General features: G+C 43.4%; 1 protein-coding gene and 1 non-coding gene across 2 annotated transcripts in view; both read left to right on the top strand.

Annotated features, from left to right (window-relative positions):
- SI (sucrase-isomaltase) overlaps positions 1-14078 on the top strand; it is a 220785-nt gene extending 206707 nt beyond the window's left edge. Inside the window, exons 110-116 of the mRNA XM_053309014.1 lie at positions 1312-1396; positions 1522-1578; positions 3473-3597; positions 5992-6080; positions 7528-7577; positions 8105-8272; positions 13465-14078. Coding sequence (XP_053164989.1) covers positions 1312-1396; positions 1522-1578; positions 3473-3597; positions 5992-6080; positions 7528-7577; positions 8105-8272; positions 13465-13542 — 652 coding nt within the window. The 3' untranslated portion in view covers positions 13543-14078. The remainder of the gene's footprint in view (positions 1-1311; positions 1397-1521; positions 1579-3472; positions 3598-5991; positions 6081-7527; positions 7578-8104; positions 8273-13464) is intronic.
- A 2895-nt stretch (positions 14079-16973) lies between these two features.
- Positions 16974-17137, top strand: LOC128352620 (U1 spliceosomal RNA). Its single transcript, XR_008320539.1, has one exon. It is a non-coding gene; the product is annotated as a U1 spliceosomal RNA (small nuclear RNA).
- Positions 17138-18652: the final 1515 nt, after the last annotated feature.

Here is an 18652-nt window from a genome sequence, read left to right as displayed (position 1 = left end):
GAGAAGCCACTGCCAGTCTATGAAGACAATACTGAGCTAGATAGACCAATGGTCTGACTCAGTATATGGCAGCTTCCTATGTTCAAAAGATTCAAAGCATCCTCATGGAGGATTTGAGATTGGAGCTGAAAGGAGACTCCTTTAGGGATCTAGGACAAGACTGGAAACCATAGGGCTGATCTATAGATCCAAATAGGAATTTATGTCTCCCCTGTTCATCACCACTCAGCTGCTTCAAAAGTATATAGAAAGGCTCAAACACAAACAGGGACCATGGAGACAGCCTTAATTATTTGAAGCCCCTTTTCTTGCTCCTCAACCATTTCACGTGTGGAAATGTACATCTATTTGGAACAAGTGTTCCAATGAATAATGAAAATAATCTTGCTCAGTTAATTGACAGAGCCATGCTTTCAGTTCTGCAACTAAGCAGCTGGATGATAGCATCTGGCACTATAGCAAGATTGCTTCCTGTCATTGTGAGAAAAGTGAGCAAAGGTTTGATGTTCACCTTGTAGATGGATGCAAATTACTGTTTTTAAAGGAGTGAAAAATAGAGACTCTCTTTCTCTCTCCCAAGCAAAGTGCAGGTATATTTTTCAACAATTAGACTGTTGGGGTTCGAAATACAGTGTGCAGCAGCTTGCAACCTAACTAGGAGCTTCATGGATGAGCAGGGATATAAATGAACGAGTTGGGCACATCATACCTGCCTGAAATTTGGAAACATAGTCTATCTATGACTCAGTTCTTCATTATTGAAAACTAGAAGATATAGCTTTCTTGCATTCCCCCAAATTTTTGTGATGACAAAGAGACTAAACACTGGAGATTTTCAGAATAATCAGAATATCACACTTGAATGCTGAGATATATAAATATTCTACTTGGGTACCTTACAAAATCAAGAAGCCAGTATTTCTCGATGAAGCTTTAGAGTTAGTTTATAGTGTATTGAGACGATTGCACTCTCTAGACAAAATAAACATAAATGAACCCCAAAAGTGGGAGTTGCTGGTTCTGTTCATTAGGAACAAGCCATGATTTTCACATTCCATTGAATAACTTCAAGGAACCAACATGCATCCAACTGAGCTTCTGTAGGGTTCTCTGTGGATTATTCAGACCCCAACCTTTCTGGGAGTCTGCACTGAACAGAGTCTGATGCACTCACATCTGCATATGCACAAGTTTCTTGAACGTTTATTCGTGCAGCTTCATAGGTCCTACATACATTCATTCACAATTCTTCTGTCAGCTGAATTGTGCTTAAGACATTAAATAATCCTGGTTTGGCAATGTTTCTTCAAGGTTTCCACAGGACAAAAACACATGGGATATCTACAGACAATTTCTATGGGGCCCAGCATTGCTGATCAGTCCTGTACTAGACCAAGTAAGTAATTAAAATAACTATTACCCTTTTAGTGTTAATAGATTAATAGATTAATACCTTAATATGGCCATATTATGGTCAGTTTGTCTTCATTTGACACTTCATTTTATCTCTTTATATTCTAGGGTGCTGTGACAGTGAGAGCTTATTTACCAAATACACGGTGGTATGATTATCATTCGGTAAGCAAAAAATCTTTTGAAAAATAACTGCAAATCAAAAGACCTGACTGCAGATTGTACACAAAGCTAAATCATGGGCTCCATGGTCTAACGTTTTCAGACATCTGTTGATTTCTACAAATCAGTTCAAGGGTGAAATGAGACATAATCCAACCAAAGTAAAGTACATTTTAGGGTGGTGCTACATATCCCACCTGCCACAAGGTACTGGCACACTTGTACTTTGGTAAATGGGGCCTTAATTTCCAGTGGAGGCTGAGAGGGCACTTAATCATTTCTTTGCCTGCTACCTTTTATCTCCATCTTCCTCCTTCCAGCAGTCTTTCCAGTAATAGGCTGAACTAAAAGCTACAGTGAGGGGGAAAAAATGTGGGGAGAAACATCTGTGGGGAGAGGGAAACATAAGAATATAAGAACAGCCCTGCTGGATGGGCCTACTGAGGCCCATCCAGTCCAGCATCCTGCCTTAAGCAGTGAGCAACCAGATACACTTGGGAAGCCTGCAATTGGGGGAAAGAAGGAAACCACCCCTCTCTTGGTGTTCCCTTGCACCTGGTGTTCATGGGCATGCCACCTCTGATCCTAGAAGTATACAGCTACCAGGGCTAGTAGCTGTTAGTAGCCCCTATCATCCACAAATTTGTCTAACCCCTTTTAAAACCATCTAGATTGGTGGGTATCACCACATCCAGTGGCAGCAAATTCCATAGATTAGCTATGCATTAAGGTTGTTTATATGCCACGGGCAGCTTGGGTAAAATCTCTCCTACCCAAGTAGCCCATGTCATCTGGGAGACCAGGTGGTCCCCTGACCCAGCAACTGCAGCCCCAAGTTGCCCAGATCCATCCTACCTCAAAAGGAGTCCATCTTACCTCACTTTTTTTGGTTGTGTGCTCCATTGGGCTCTGAAGACAGCTGCCAGGAGTGGCAGCTGTTGAGCCCCAGCTGCAGCACAGCCAGGGAGAGGAGCCATGCTTTCTGCTGCCTGAGGAGTGCATTGTGGGATGCAGGAGAACTTCCTCCTCTCAGTCCCATGTGATGCAACCGCCACCACGCCAGTTGTGTGGGCACACAAGCGGCAGCACCCTAGAGAGAAGCAAATCATGTGGGGGAATGTAGTAGGTACCTGTCTTCTTCCCAGCCACTGTGTGAAATACCTTATTGTGTAAAGAAGTACTTCCTTTTATCTAACCCGAATCTCCTAGCATTTAGCTTCAGTGGATGGCTCTGGGCTCCATCTTCCAGTTTGCTGCTTTTCTCCTGGAAATCAAGACCTCCCTGCCCAGCTTTGCAAAAGAAACTTGATTTTGAAGGCACTCATCGGAGACAGAGTATGCTCTAGAACTCATAAGAACATAAGAACAGCCCTGCTGCATCAGGCCCAAGGCTGATCTAGTCCAGCATCCTGTTTCACACAGTGGCCCACCAGATGCTACTGGAAGCCTACAGGCAGGAGTTGAGGGCATGCCCTCTCTCCTGCTGTTACTCCCCTGCTTTTTGCTTCCCCTGTGACTCACTGCTTTTAATGGAGGGCAGGAGGGATGTTAAGTACATACTCAACTCTCTCTTTGAAATAAATAAATTTGCAGTATTATGTACTTACAAGTTTTACATACTCAGTTGTTCTCACTAAGGTCTGCCAACCACCCAGATTCTGCCAGACACTGCAGATTCAAAACTTTTGCCTGTTCTAACTATTCACATGAAATATGATTTTACTTTCCAAATCAGATACATGACAGGGCTTCTGTTCATATAAAATGTGCATAGAAGGAATAATTCTAAAAGGGGCAGCTTCTACCACCATTGCAGCACTATGGGAAGAGTTGTGTTTTATGTTTATGAGCAAGAGGGAATAAGTACCATTTCAAATTCCTGCTAATATTCTTGTAGGGAAAAGACATTGGAGTGCGAGCACAGATCCACGAGTTCCCAGCACCTTTGGAGCATATAAATCTTCACGTCCGGGGTGGTCACATCATTCCCTGGCAAGTGCCAGGTATTACTACCAATGCCAGGTAAGTATCAATTTTTCACAGGAGAAACTGAATACCATGCCTATTTCTCTCATCCAGAGTTGTGTGTAAATTGTGAAGTGCATGACAAGCTCCCACGTATTCAGTGGAAAGTTCCATGTGCCCATCAGGACCCCATAGCCCATAAAAGAGGATTGTTGGATTAAAGTGACAGACTTTGAAACGAAACAGATAGCAGTGTTGATTCCAGCTTAGAGGTCGTCTTGGACAGAGTCCTTGATTATGGATTTGCTCTACACCTGTGCTGAACTTAGGAGTGAGAACAACATTTCTGGTGTGGAAAAGGATCTTTTGAGAGGGCCTCAAATGTACACAGTATCTCCCAAAGGTTCTTTTGAAATTTTGCATTTTTGCAAAATGCCCCCTCCCCTGGCCTTGTGCTGAGAGGAGGGCGATTTGTCTCAGCCCCTAGCACGGGCCCTAGGAAGCCCCTGATTTGGCCTCAGCTTTTGGTGGGGTGGGGCTAAGGTTGCTGCTCCTGCGGCTCACCGCCCCAAACGCTCAGTGCAGAGTTTGGTTCCCCCACCATCCCTTCCCCAGGATCTGAGCGGGTCTAGAGGCTGGTCGCCCTCCTGGGGGGCCGAGTAGGCATTTTTGGCTCCCAACGCATTGGCCGTGTTGGGTTTTTTCCACCTACTCCATTCTGCTACCCTAGCATTAAGGGTTAATTAGTTAGGTCACGGCTTGGCAGGGACAGTGCGGGATGGGTGGTAAGTAGATAGGATGGAACATCGGTGAGCACCCTTGGACAGTTAAAACGAGTGATTGGTCAATTGCTCCCTTGTGGTTTGTGTGGCCCAGGGAGGACGATTCGCCATGAAACCTGCTTCAGGCACTTCACATACCCATGGGCTGCGCGGTCCTGGTTGTGTGAAGACCTAGAAGGATCCAGGCCCCCTTGGGGGTTGACCATGAAGAGGAGGGAGCAGGTTTTCCACCTGCTGCCTTCCTGAGCCAGGGTGTGTCACCCAAGCAAGGTGCGGGGGAGGACGTGGTAGTCTGAACCCGGTCATTGCTAGGCCCCGCACTGTCTTGGGGAGGTGGGCTTAACCCTACGCAGTCCGCTAATCCGATTATACCGTGTTTCCCCGAAAATAAGACAGTGTCTTATATTAATTTTAGCCCCCCAAAATGCACTAGGGCAATTAGCAGTACATCAGAAATTACTGCTAGGTCTTACTTTCGGGCTAGGTCTTACTTTCGGGGAAACAGGGTAGTTTATCAATAAAGCTGCGGCCCTTTTTACCCACTACATTGTTGTCTGTGTCTTTGGGGGGCTGGGGGCTGGGGACAATGGGCCCCTTTTTTGGTGGGGCAGGGAGAGGAAATGAAGATCAGCAGAGTTCTGATAAGGTGGGAGCTGTTGTTTTGTTTTCCCAGAATGCCCCATTAGCATGCTGCTGGTTTATCAGAACTCCAGTGAGTTTTTTCATCCCTGAAAATCATTCCTCCTGACAGCAGAAGGACCGTTACCCTAGAGCTATCCCCTCTTGGCAATAACATGCTCTGAACAGCTAAGCTGTGGAGAGATTTGAGATTAGGTCCATTAGGCACAGACCAGCAGTATGCAGTCAAAAAGTGGTTTGCTTTACCCATTAATACCTGCTAACTGAGCAAAGAGGCATCTTTTAAAGTGGTGGTTCTCTTATATTTAGCTGATGGAGAGTAACTGGTCCTATTTACTCACTAGTGGCTGCTGCTGGCTTCTCTCTTGTGTCTCTCTTTAGACTGTGAGCCCCTTTGGGAACGATCTTATATTCTGTGTAAACTGCTTTGAGAACCTTTGTTGAAAAGTGGTATAGATATTTGTTGTAATCATCGTAGTAATACTAGGTTACAAAGAAAAGAAGCAAGGTTGAAAAGGACTGGGGCGTCCACACTAAACAAAAATATAATATAGAAGCTATCTAGCAGATCCTATTGCTTACTCCAGAAACAAAGGAGGACTTCATGTTGAGTCTTCAGGTTCCAGAAGGCAGACTGACTCCTCCTCCTCTTGAGTTAGATTTCACTAGGAGACAGAGAGTGGTATAAAAATACAAATAGTAAACAAACAAACCAACAAACAAATAAACCTTCTGCTTCCCCCCTCTCCATAAATCCAATCATTAGGATGTGGGTCTCAAAGAGGTGAACCTGGTCCTTGTGATCAGTGTGTGAATCATCCTTGCAGTGAGGGTCTCTACAACTCTGTTAAACAATTGTTTGCATCAGTAAAGTTCTGACCTAAGGCTGAAATCAGATTTCAAGTGTCTTGGACAAAAGGTCTTTAACATGCTGATATTTTCTTTTTCTTTTGATAATAGGAAAAATGCACTGAAGTTGATAGGCTTTCCCGAAAAGGTGCTTTTTAAAACAATATATTTTTTCTTTCAGCCGTCTGAATCCGATGGGACTCACAGTTGCTTTGGATGATAACGGGGTTGCCCAAGGTCAACTTTTCTGGGATGATGGTGTTAGTATTGGTAGGTGTCTTGGTATCAGATCCCTTCTTTCCTGTGTTAATTATTTTATTTGTATCTCATCCTTCCCCTATGAAGGATAGGGTGGTGTTATCCTATTTTATTCTCATGGGATATATACTAAGACTTTGCAACAGAGGGCAGGTACAGATGACTGCTGGCAAATAAATAGGACGGAGGGAAGCACCAGTTCCCAGTGAGTGAGCAATCTCAGCATGAGTCAATACTTCTACTTATTTTTATGTTTTATGAACCCAGAAGTGTCAAATTGACAATGTTAGGTCCACTCCAGCATCTGACATCCTCTACTCTACTTCAAATATTGGTTACAAATGCTGGACAAATATCCAATAGTGGAGGGGCCCCAACATTGTCCACCCAACATTTCCAGATTTGCACAATACAGAAATGAGCAGAAGTACTAGCTCGCACCAGAAATGTGCACTCAGCAGGAACCAGCACTTCCTTCCTACTTATTAGCCAGTGGCCATTTGAATGTGCCCAGAGACTGGCCCAAGTTCACCTAGTCAGCTTCATAGCTGAGCAGGGACTAGAACCAAGGACTCCCAAGCCCAAATCCAGCACTCAAAGCATTCTAATTTTGCCTGTCCATCTACTTTGCAGTCCATGTGCAAATACCAGAACTCAAATAAAACCTTTTGGAGAAATGTCATGCCACTATGATCCTGGGACATAGAAAGAAAGACTAAGAACCAGCAAGGGGATTAAAGGATGGCAATTCACATTGGCCTACGCAGATGACATGTTCCTGATCTCTTAAACAAGGTCAAGAGATCAAGGACACACCATGGGATCATTATGCCCATACCAGGCCATTGTAGGACTGATATGTGCCACACTTTTTTCTTTCTTGACTTCTGCCCTTTTTGCAGTTCAGTAGTTTCCAGGGGTGGAATTGACCTTGTCGAATGCATTTTCTTCTAGACAAATTTCTCCATTCCCCCCACCCATAAAAATGCACATGATAGCTTTAGTGGCCAAAGGGAAGAAGGAACAAACTCATTTGGGGCCTGATCAGAAGATAGACTCTGGCCTTTGTAAGAGGAGGAGCATCTGCTCACTATTCCATTTTTGGATAGTCATGAAGGTTGCGCTGACCACTCACATCTCCTCTAAAGACACAGTTTAAATATTGCTTTAAAGTATCATCCAAATCTGCCTGTGACACACACTGGCTCTGATGTCATCTTGCTCATCCCCTTAATAGGTTCCTCCAATGGCTTTGAGGCCAAGGTGGGAACAACTCATATACTCACCTTTCAGCTCCAGAAACTATTATAGGGAGGAGTCAACTTTTGCTATGGCCCCTCTCTAGGCACTTCCTTGGAACAGGGTGGGTAGCTGAGTGAGCAGTTCCAAAAGCCAGGCTCACATAAGTATATAACGTATACTCTGAAGAAGTAAAATACAATTTTTCCCCTTTTTGCAGATACATATGAAAATGGCAACTACTATTTTGCAACCTTTCAAGTTGCTCAAGTATGTATTTACCTGTGTCAGTTTACAAACATTTTAGTTAGAGTTTCTGTGTGATTCAAATATGCATACGGATCAATCAGCAGTGTATCTGTCCATTGGAAAGTGGATCCAAAGAACCTCAGGCTAGTTCTGCAAACCCAAGGGAATTTGGGATGTATGTGTTTCTTTTAAAACAGACCATGTCAAACCTCTTTTGAAATGAAAGGAGTTTCAGAAGCAGCTTGTTAGGAAACATGGAAGGGTCTATCAAAGTCAAAAATTTAGCTGGGCACATTGGTCACTTGATTGGATGAAGTGTTTTGAGGTACAGAAAGATCTGTCTTACTGCTTGATCTGTTTCACACATGAATGTCATCACTTGAGGATATTAAGTCATTATGAACATACATGTGTACACTTGAGGCTAATGTGCACATGTGCAGAAACAGTTGGACTAGAAGTTAGAACATCCCAATTCTGTGATCTGCCTGAAGTATATAGGACTGCATTTTTATTAAAGAAGTATATTCTCTCTCTCTGTTTCTCAGAATACCTTGGATGTTACTGTGGTCAACAACAATTATTTAACTGACTCAATTAATTTGAGAATTGGCTATCTTCATATCTGGGGCCTTGCAGCCCCAGTTACAAGTGTTGCTGTTACTTATAATGGGATTGTGGATCAAATTACTCCTGTCTATAATGCTTCAAGCCAGGTAGGTCAAAATTTTGAATTACTGGTGGAAACAATTCTTTTTAAAGTCACTTACATTTCTGTTATTCAAGAACCAATATAGTGATCATGTTCCTTTTATCTGGTAAGACTCTTTTTGTGTTACTCAGTATTGGAGCACATGGCATGCAGTGTCATAGAGCAGACTTTCAAATATAAATCCAAGCTAGAAGTTATGCCAGTATTAGACACAAGCCACATGACTGTGCTTAAGAAAGAGTGAACAACATCCAGACTGTGCTGACACATCAGGTTTTCCAGTGTGTGAGGTGAGGAGGGCAATTTTCAGCAATCTCCCCTTTCCTCTTCAGCCACTTATGCCTCCTTAAGCTATCTCTGGAAGGGTTCCTCAACTCTCAGGGACATAGTTTTGGGAGGCATAAGCAGCACAGAAGAGAAAAGGGAAGATATCTCAGAATCACACACACGCAACAGAAAAAAACTGGTATGTCAGTAGAGGGTTATTCTGGATGTCAGCCAGCATGTGTATTTTTCTGCAAGGCAATGTGCATACAGTTAGTGAATGTGCATATGAGCTGGAGACCTATTGACAACCTATCCACAATTAAAGTGACTAATCCTTTTCTGCCCCTGCCCCTCCCTGCCCCTTTCAAGGAGCCACATACTCAGAACCCATCAGTTGTCCCCCACTCCCAGTTCAACACTGTAGCACACAACGGGATGCATGTGCATTGTTATGGGGGCGGGATTCTTCCACAACTCGGAGGAAAAGATGTTCTCAGACCAAAACCCAGGATGTTGTTTGTGAAGATGTCATAGCCTTCTGTGCTGCTTCCACGATCAACTGTGGAGACAGCTGGGAACTATCATGGATCGAAGCATGCAAGGGTGTGTTATGTACATATGGTATGCATACATTCCCAGATTCACAGAACATTGAATTCCGGAGCTCCTCAGCTTGGACATAAGAATCAAAGGGCGCATCACTAGGGTACTATTGGGTGCTTGGCATCCCATGTGATGCCCTAACTACCTGTCATCTCTCACTTCTTCAGTCTCTGCTGCTGTAATCATGGTCTTTCCATCACTTCTGCTATGGCAAAGAGAGAATCTCATCTCCCACTGCAGCAAAAATACCACTCTAACAAATTCCCAGTGTTAAAGACGGTTAACATATTCAAAAAAAAGTAGCCTAGCATAACATATCATGTCATAAGTGGCCTATCATGTCTTCTGAACAGTTCTCCTGGCAAGGAATTGATGGAAATATTACATTTATATTTCCTTTTATTTCTTTTGAGTTGTACTTTTTGCTTGATTTCCTTTTATATTCTACATATCCTGGTATTAGTGAACTAATTGCTGTTCAATGAATCTCACAGGAAACATGTATTGCCATTAGCCACTTCTGTAAGTCACCGACTTACTTCTTGTAGCAGCTCTTGCTTCCTTCCTCAAATAAAATGCATCTCACATTGAGTTAATCTCTCCCAGCAACCCCTTTTTCTCATTTTCCCTGCCAGCCTTATGCCTTCTTCTACTGACCTGCTATTACTATCAGTTTGGAGAAAATGCTTTCAAGGTTTCAGCTTTCTCCAGCTTTCCCCCACCAGCTTTAGAAATCTAAAATATTTTCACACCACATCTCCATGCAGTAATTTAAAAGGTATCTTATCTTACCTGCCCTCTCCTTTTTTTTATATAACAAGAGACATTTTGAAATGAAATTGAGATATTCCATACTATAGTGATAGCTAAATCTCTCTCTCTCTCTCTCTCTCTCTCTCTCTCCGCACCTCACATTTGAAGCCGAAAGGGAGGGGAGTTCTGACTTTCACAACTTTCCCTGGCACACAAAAGTCTGTTTCCTGGAGTTTTAATTAAAGCTAAACATTTATTTGGGTTACAGTGTCCTATCTTCAACTTGAATAGAATCATTTCTTTTCTTGTGTGTAAACTTTGATCATCTGCCTACCTTTGAACTTTTGGATGACTATCCTTTCCTTGTTATCCTTGTCCCATTTCTGCCGTCACTCTTGCATAACTTTGCCTTATAATACACAGTGGAATTCTTCCCAACTCAAACAGGGTGAGTTGGTTTGAGTTGCCTTGCATCCTCTTTTCTTATGCTCTGTTGCCAAGCTTTTAAAATACAATCAGGCTTGCACAGCCCTTTCCGGGTAGGGCTGCTCATGTGGAGCACCAGGATCAAGCCTGATCCTGGGCTTGAACAGGTAGGCCCAGTTTTTGCCCCAGGCTATTACCAATGTAAAAGGGCATGAGCGCACTGTTATATCCCGGTACCTGGTTGTATGTTTCCCCAGCTTGCAGAGAAATCCCCCAATGCACCACACTCTTCCTGTGGTGCGTTGGAGGATTTCTGGAGGCTGGGCTGTGTTTCCCTGGCTTCCAGATGGCTATGCGGCTCCTGGCAGTGCCGGTCATGGCCAAAACAAGAAACAGGATCATCTGGGGGGAAGGTTGGTGCAATACCGATTTCCCTCCTCACCCCACTCACAGAGCATGTGAACGGCCCAAACTAATGGCTCACTAACAAAGCTGCTATTTTTCAGTGGCAGTTTCCTTAGAGCAAAAAGATCTATGCAGCTTTTGAGCCCAACTATGATTTCCCAATTTAGCTATGACGTACACTTAGAAGTCAGGCCTTATCTTTGCTGCAGCTATTTTGCACACTAATGCTTATTTAAAATGTATTTCAGACATATCTCACCTGAGCTCAATTAGCAAAACTTTGAGATAGATCCGGAGATCAATGCTGTTTCTCAGGATTGGTCTGCACGTCCCTACCTCTGACCTGCAGAAGGCATTGATACAGTCAAATTTTACTATGAGTAGCTTCATGCATAACAGTGGCAAGTAAACAGGAGAGGTGCCAATCCCTGGCGAGCCTTCCTACTGCCACAAGCTGGTAGTTCTACCACTTTCTGTGTCATCCAAGTTTGGAAGTGACAGACTGCCAGTTTTAACTTCCCTCCGCCACCCAACTTCCACTGCCGAACTCCAAATCTAGGTTACAAATGTCAGGTGGAAGAAGGGACGTAACGCTGGCAACCCAACATTTCCAGGTTTGGATGACATGGAATGAGGCGGATATTAGGAACATAGGGAGGTGCTATATACTGAGTCAGACCATTGGTCTATCTAGCTCAGTATTGTCTTCACAGACTGGCAGCGGCTCCTCCAGGGTTGCAGGCAAGAGTTTCTCTCAGCCCTATCTTGGAGAAGCCAGGGAGGGAACTTGAAACCTTCTCCTGTTCCCAGAGTGGCTCCATCCCCTGAGAGGAATATCTGACAGTGCTCACACTTCTAGTCTCCCATTCATATGCAACCAGGATGGACCCTGCTTAGCTAAGGGGACAAGTCATGCTTGCTACCACAAGACCAGCAAGTTCTTACTTGCTCCGGGAATATGCACTTGCTGGAAACTGGTGGTTCCCTCATACTTTCTTGCTGCATTACGTGTAAAGCTGCCCTATGAGTGAAATGTGCTTCTCACTTCAACTGGTGAAGAAGCTCCCTCCATGCAGTGGGCAAAATTGATCATTGTTTGTTTGTTTGTTTGTTTATTCAATTTCTATACCACCCTTGCAAAAATGGCTCAGGGAAACATAGAGAGAAATAATAAATAAATAAGATGGATCCCTGTCCCCAAAGGGCTCACAATCTAAAAAGAAACACAATATAGACACGAGCAACTGTCACTGGAGGTACTGTGCTGGGGTGGATAGGGCCAGTTACTCTCCCCCAGCTAAATAAAGATAATCACCACGTTAAAAGGTGCCTCTTTGCCAAGTTAGCAGGGGTACCTTGGAATGGAGTTTTAATTTTGCCTAAAAGGAAATGTCAAATCAAACTTGGAAGTTCTTGGTCAAGGGAAACATACAAGAAATTTAGAGGGAAGTGTGAAGATTTTTTAATAGGACTAGTGATTCCCCCCCCCCAGAGAGATTCTACACAGTCCTTGAGAGAAGGGCTCATAGCTAAATGGAAGAGTGCATAACTCTGTATTTAGAAGTTTCCAATTAAAGATAACCCAAGGAGCAGGATTGCTAAGGGACATGTCTGAGAACCTGGAGAGCAGCTCTCAGAGTAGAGAGTGCTGGGCGGCTAGATAGAACAGTGACTTGACTCAGTATCAGTGGAGGCCAGTGAGGCCAGCTCTGGCCAGGTGAGGGTAGTGGGATATTACCTTTAAAACGCTGGATTTAGGTAACCAGCAACTGACCCAGCATCCTGCTGGGAAGGTGCCCCACCTCTACTACTCAGCTGGCCTCCACATATGTGATGTGACCGGCTGAGTAGTCACTACAGGAAATTGTTGCTGTACTGACCACTCCAATTGCTGCTGCACATGTACAGAGGCCAGCTGAGCATCAGGGGTAGGACACTTTCCCTGAGGGATGCTGGCTTGACCACCGCTGGTTCCCTAAGAATTGTCAGGTGCTGCCAGCGGGAAAGTTTGGCTTTAAAAAAAAGTTATATCCCACGACCCTCTGCCCGCCCGCCGCCTCTGAGCAGACCTTACTGGCCACTACTGCTCAGTATAAGGTGTCTGCTTATGCTGAGACTCAAATTTTAAAAAGCATGGTTGGTTCAAATGATCATTCTTAACCCAGGAAATATGGCCATGGAGCACATTCCAAACTATTTCCCCCAAAACAGTTTGCAGATTTGGCGTAAGAAGACTGGGGTATGATAACATTAATGCTTCATATGACTATGGGAAACACCTATATTGAGCAGCAGTGATATAGGAAGATGCTGCGAGCCTGGTGGTTCTGATTATCACAAAAATCGGGCTAGGATTTTCCTAGCCCGATTTTTCTGATCGTAAGAATAGCCCCCATGACTGTTGGGGTTTGAAGTGGATTCAGGACTTCAGACTCTAAAAATAGGAGGCAGAACTTCACTTCAGAGCATTTGGCTTCCAGCAGGCATATGATCTGGTGTGTCTTGTTTTGCAGATAACTCACTAGACATAGAGCACATACATATTTTACTAATCTGTTAAATTTTATTCCTGATATATTCCTATCAAGTTGCAGTGGGTGGCATTTCATAATAGTGTTCCAGAGTAACACATTCTTGACAGAGATTGGCTTTACTTTCACACACCATGCATTTAAAAAAAAAATGAATTCTCCCTAAACAGGAATGAGTAACCCTTTCACACTTTTAATCCTCTTTGTTTAGATTCTAGAAGTTGATCTCACCAGCAAAGATTACCTCATCTATAAATTAAGTCAAGTCAAATGGACAACAGCCACTTAACCATCTGTGGGAAATTATGCTACATGAAGACCTCTCCATATCTAATAAGTGCATTAATTTATCAACTTTTTTGTTCAGAGATGTTAGTGCTAGACAATAGAAGGACCTGATATGACTTTACTGTGGATAATAATTGCAATAAGGTGCTGCTTTGCTTTATAAAAACTCTACTTATTTTGTTATATCTGGCAATTCTGGAAGGCTTGATCACTAAGTCAAGACAAAACTGAGGAAGGATGTTTATTTCACTGGAAAGAGAGTAATTTTGTAAAATAGCAGGTAAATGTTGTTGTTGTTTTTTAAAAAGATCAATTATAATAGGGCAATCAGTATGACAAAAATCAGATGTTTTTGCCTGTTTTGCAGAGGAATTACAAAGTTTGTATAGTGGCAAAGTGCCTAACATGATGGACTACATAATTGTTCTTTATGGTGACAGTTATACATCTTCATATGCAAAAATGTGTCATAAAATACCAGACAGCTTTAATTTCTGTAATTTATACTGACATGAAAATAAAACTCCACTCACAGTGCAGAGTTGCATTTGTAGATTGTGTGTGTGTGTTTGTGTGTGTGTGTGTGTCTGTGTCCCAGTCCAGAAACACTGGATCCAGGCCCCAATCCATAGAGAATGATGGTGAACAATGTGCTGCACACCTGAGTCAGCACAAAGGGAGATGCATTCCCTTCCAAATTGCAAGACAGATGGGGTTGTGCATCGCCTTACATATAGTACAGTGTGGCTACAGATCACTGTGTATGACCTGCATATGTGATTCCTAACCAAGTAAGGAATCCTGTTTCTATGCATGGATCTACCATGCTGGAACAGGGCAGCAGGTTTACTCCTAACACCAATGGAATGGAGTGAGTCTGCGTACTAGTAAAAAGAATGGGGTATGTGTGGCTTTATTTCAACGTATATGGCTCTGGGCAGATTTCAGCAATTCCTTTCATTTGTTTTCATAAAGAGAAAAGATCCAATTAGACATTACAAGCACTCTCAGACAGCACTTGTGGGATGGAGTATGGGGAGGAGGTTCTTTTGATATGAATTCTGTCATTCTGGGCAGTGCTGGATTAATGGAGAGGCAGAGTAGGCATTCGCCTAGGGTGGCACAATTTGAGGAGCAGCAAATTTTGCCCCTCCTCAAATTTTGCCACCCCTCTCTGTGAGCAGCGGTGGCTGCAGCAAGGGTGGAGTGGGTGAGGAGAAAGTCCCCCCCTCTACCTTATTTTTTTAAAAAGGCAACGCTTTTTTGTTTAAAGTAAAAAGGTAGCAAAAGCCTTTTTGCCTATGGGCAGCAAAATGATGCTGGGTAAGGTGGCTTTATCACTGGAGCTCCTATTGCAACCCAAAAATATTGCTCTGACTACATCAAGTGGAAGCTCATGAAGCATGGCTGAATGCTAGGAGAGTGGAGGAGATTGTCCATGCTTTCTCCATCTCCAATTTATAATGAATTCTTGGGTGGATTCCAAGGCATATTATAGCTTTGCCTCTGCCTTGCCTTCCAGCATTACTTGGAATAATCCATTAGTTGTGATCTGCCTTGCCTTTTCACGAGCTACAGACATGCCTCTCCAAAATGAGGCAGATCACAAATAATGGAGAAAACACTCAGACTCCAAAGAGAATCTAAACAGAGAGGGATTAGTTCAGACAGAAAAGGCTGTAAGGGATATACTTCCACAAGATTTCACTTGAGATATAAATATCAAAGAGCAATGGGCCATTATGGAGATATTATGTTATCATTAAAGGCATTTCTCAAAGAGATTATTATTAATGCTCAAACAATTGCACTGTCAGACTTCAGAGTCAAGAAGATTATTTCAGAAGACAACGCAGCTTACAAAATATGGGCAAGTGAGAATGTTAGCCAGACAACTGTATTGAAAGAGATTAATCAAGAGATTTCACCACGACTGTTAGCAGTATCCAAGATAAAGATGATTGCAGCACTGAGAGAGATTAAAAAACTTGGATGAAAAGATTGCTGTATATAAAAGAAAGTGGAAGTTAAAAATACTGACTACAATCTTAATTTCTGCCCTTGGGTCAATCTGATGACAATTTTGATGAAACAAGAATAAATCTGCCTGCTTTTTAACATGCAAAAGAAGAGGACTTGATCCTTTCCTCTATTCCTGAATCTCCTCCAGTCCCATGCTAAAAATAAAATCAGTGCAGTATATTGATGAATAAACTCATTCAGATATTTGTAAATGTATGTTAGGAGCAGAGCCAACCTTCCTGCACAAGAAACCTACATTTGGGGTTCTAGAATTTTTAGAGGGTCAGCAAAATTGCTAACAGATCTGAGAACAAGCCCATTGCCTTTGGCAATACTGCAAGGGACTTTGAGTCCATTGCTCTGACCAACAGGATGCAGAATTGTCTAGCGGGCTTGTGTGGTGTTTTTGGTTAATCAATTCCTTGATCCAGGCCAGTTTTTGAATGGGGGTTTAGTTACTTGTATTCCAGTTCTGGAGTAGAGGCAAGCTTAAAAAAAAAAAAAAAAAACCCACAAAAAACCCAGCCAGCAACAAGAGCAGTCTGAGCATGCCTCTCTGAACAGAATATCTATTTCATTCCTGATTCCACTCCACTGCCTTGTCCTTGCATACCACAACTCTTTCCCTTGGATTCCACAATTTGCATACCTGGGGACCTGCTAAACTTGAATGCAGCACACCAGGAATGTATAGTTGTCTACCAGAGGTTCCATAAATCTCCCAATTTCACTGCAAGTCGAGGCCCCCAAAAGAGGGGGCTGGAATTGCCAAGCACTTAACAAGCCAATCCATGATTCATGGTTGATGGGTTGCAACCACCATGGTGGGTCATGCTGTGAAGAACCGTTCTTGAGGTTTCAAGATGTCTTCAGCCAGTTCTGGTAAATGCATTGGCTCAGCTGAGAACACCAGCCATTTGGCTAATTCACTTCCAGAATGGGATGCTCACCTGGCTGCATCTGAGGGAGAGGGGAGATTGTGGGGCTCCCTCCATTGGCTTGGCTGGGTCCAACTACAATTCACCTCCTTCCCTCACTTGCAGTGACCCTTTCAGCTGAACTTTGTCACATTTTGAAAGAGTTGGTACCTAAAAATGTCTATTTTCAACTTTCCTCCCTGTGGCTTCTCCCCCTTTAAGTTTCTTAGACTGTAAGCCATTATTTAATATGCCAATCTACATGCTTTGGCAGAAATTTGGCTTGTAAATGCAGTAAGTAAGTAAATAACATGAAGGTGCTTTGCCTATACCATATGGCTTAGCTGACTTTCTCGAGAGAGCTGGAGCTACTTGATTCCCAAGTAAGTCCCAATTCCAACGTGACAATGCTACTGACAAAACCATAGATCACTGGCATGCAAACACTGAATACTGTGGGCAATTACTTGGGATACAGTCTTCTTAATTGTCCATAATTACCTGGCAGGGGAGACACCATGATCATGAAGGTGGTTTTCCTAGGGTGAGGCTCATCCATTGCACTCCAGGTGTGCTGACCTCTGCAATTTCCCCAAATGCAGGAAACTCAACTGCATAATTTATAGTAGTGGGGGACTGCATTTGTGCTTTCCCTTTACCCCCCCCACCCCCACCCCCCACTATTCTAGAATAGGGGATGGGGCCATCTGCTCTGCATGTAGAAGGTCCTAGTTTCAGTCCTTGGTATCTTCTAGTAGGGATGGGACAGACTCCTGCTTGAAATCTTGGAGATGCCATTGGCAGTCAGTGCAGACAAAACTGAGCTAGATGGACCAATAGTATGACTCAGTATAAGGCATCTTCCCATGTGCCTATGTCCCTATGTACATAGGAAACTGCCATATACTGAGTCAGACCATTGGTCTATCTAGCTCAGTATTGTCTTCACAGACTGGCAGTGGCTTCTCCAAGGTTGCAAGCAGGAATCTCTCTCAGCCCTATCTTGGAGAAGCCAGGGAGGGAAGTTGAAACCTTCTGCTCTTCCCAGAGTGGCTCCATCCCCTGAGGGGAATATCTTACAGTGCTCACACATCAAGTCTTCCATTCATATGCAACCAGAGCAGACCCTGCTTAGCTATGGGGACAAGTCATGCTTGCTACCACAAGACCAGCTCTCCTCTCCTATGTAATAAGGCACTGACATTTAAAAACATATCCTGAGGATGATTCCTTCTTCAAAATCAGCCCTGACAAGATCTATAAATTTCCATGCAGTTTCTTTGGGTGTCTCACACCCCAGCCCCAGTATATGCCCTGAGCGTCCAAAAGCAAACAAAACCCTACACCGCAAATTATTATTTTTTCCCAAACTGAGAAGAGGTTATTTGATGCTTTTTCTCTTCTCTTTGAAACACGACAGGATGAGCATGTTGATAAGCAAATCTACAGCATCCTCCCGTACGGCAGCTTTTGTCTGAATCACATGACACCAAAACCTGGCAAGTGCTGTGCTGCAGCTGTAGCTTGCCACAGACAAACGCAGCGGGTAATTGTAACACAGTGGACGTTGCCTGCATGGATGAACTCTTATTACAGCCTCGCAGATGGTTCTAACAGATCACATTGACTTTCACAAGGGTACCACAGAAACTAACATGCAGGGAGAGCTGTCTTTCAAATCAGCATCATCATGAAACTGGAGCCTTTGATGAGATGGAGTCTCCAGATGGAGTCTCCTGCTGCTTTACCTTGAAGTGTGTGTCTTTGGATACAGCACCAGCATCTATCTATCTATCTATCTATCTATCTATCTATCTATCCATATACTCCCACATAGACCTGCCCGTATATTAAGGTTGTCTTCTAAAGCCCTTCTCTGGGAGACTTCAGCAACAGAGTCAGATGGCTAGCAACCAGGCCTTTACAGTGGCAGCAAACTCTGCTATGGAAAACTTACACCAGTGTTTCACAACATTTTTCATCTCATAGGAACATAAGAGCAGCCCTGCTGGATCAGGCCCAAGACCTATCTAGTCCAGCATCCTGTTTCACACAATGGCCCATCAGATGCCTCCGGAAATCCCACAAAAAGGGGGTGAGAGCTTGCCCTCTCTCTTGCTATTGCTCCCATGCAACTGGTATTGAGAGGCATCTTGCCTCTGAGGAGGCCTA

The sequence above is a fragment of the Hemicordylus capensis genome, chromosome 3 (assembly GCF_027244095.1).
Source record: "Hemicordylus capensis ecotype Gifberg chromosome 3, rHemCap1.1.pri, whole genome shotgun sequence".
In the NCBI taxonomy this organism is placed as follows: Eukaryota; Metazoa; Chordata; class Lepidosauria; order Squamata; family Cordylidae; genus Hemicordylus; species Hemicordylus capensis.
Note: the sequence above shows the minus strand (reverse complement) of the source record. Positions and strands in the feature narration are given on the sequence as shown.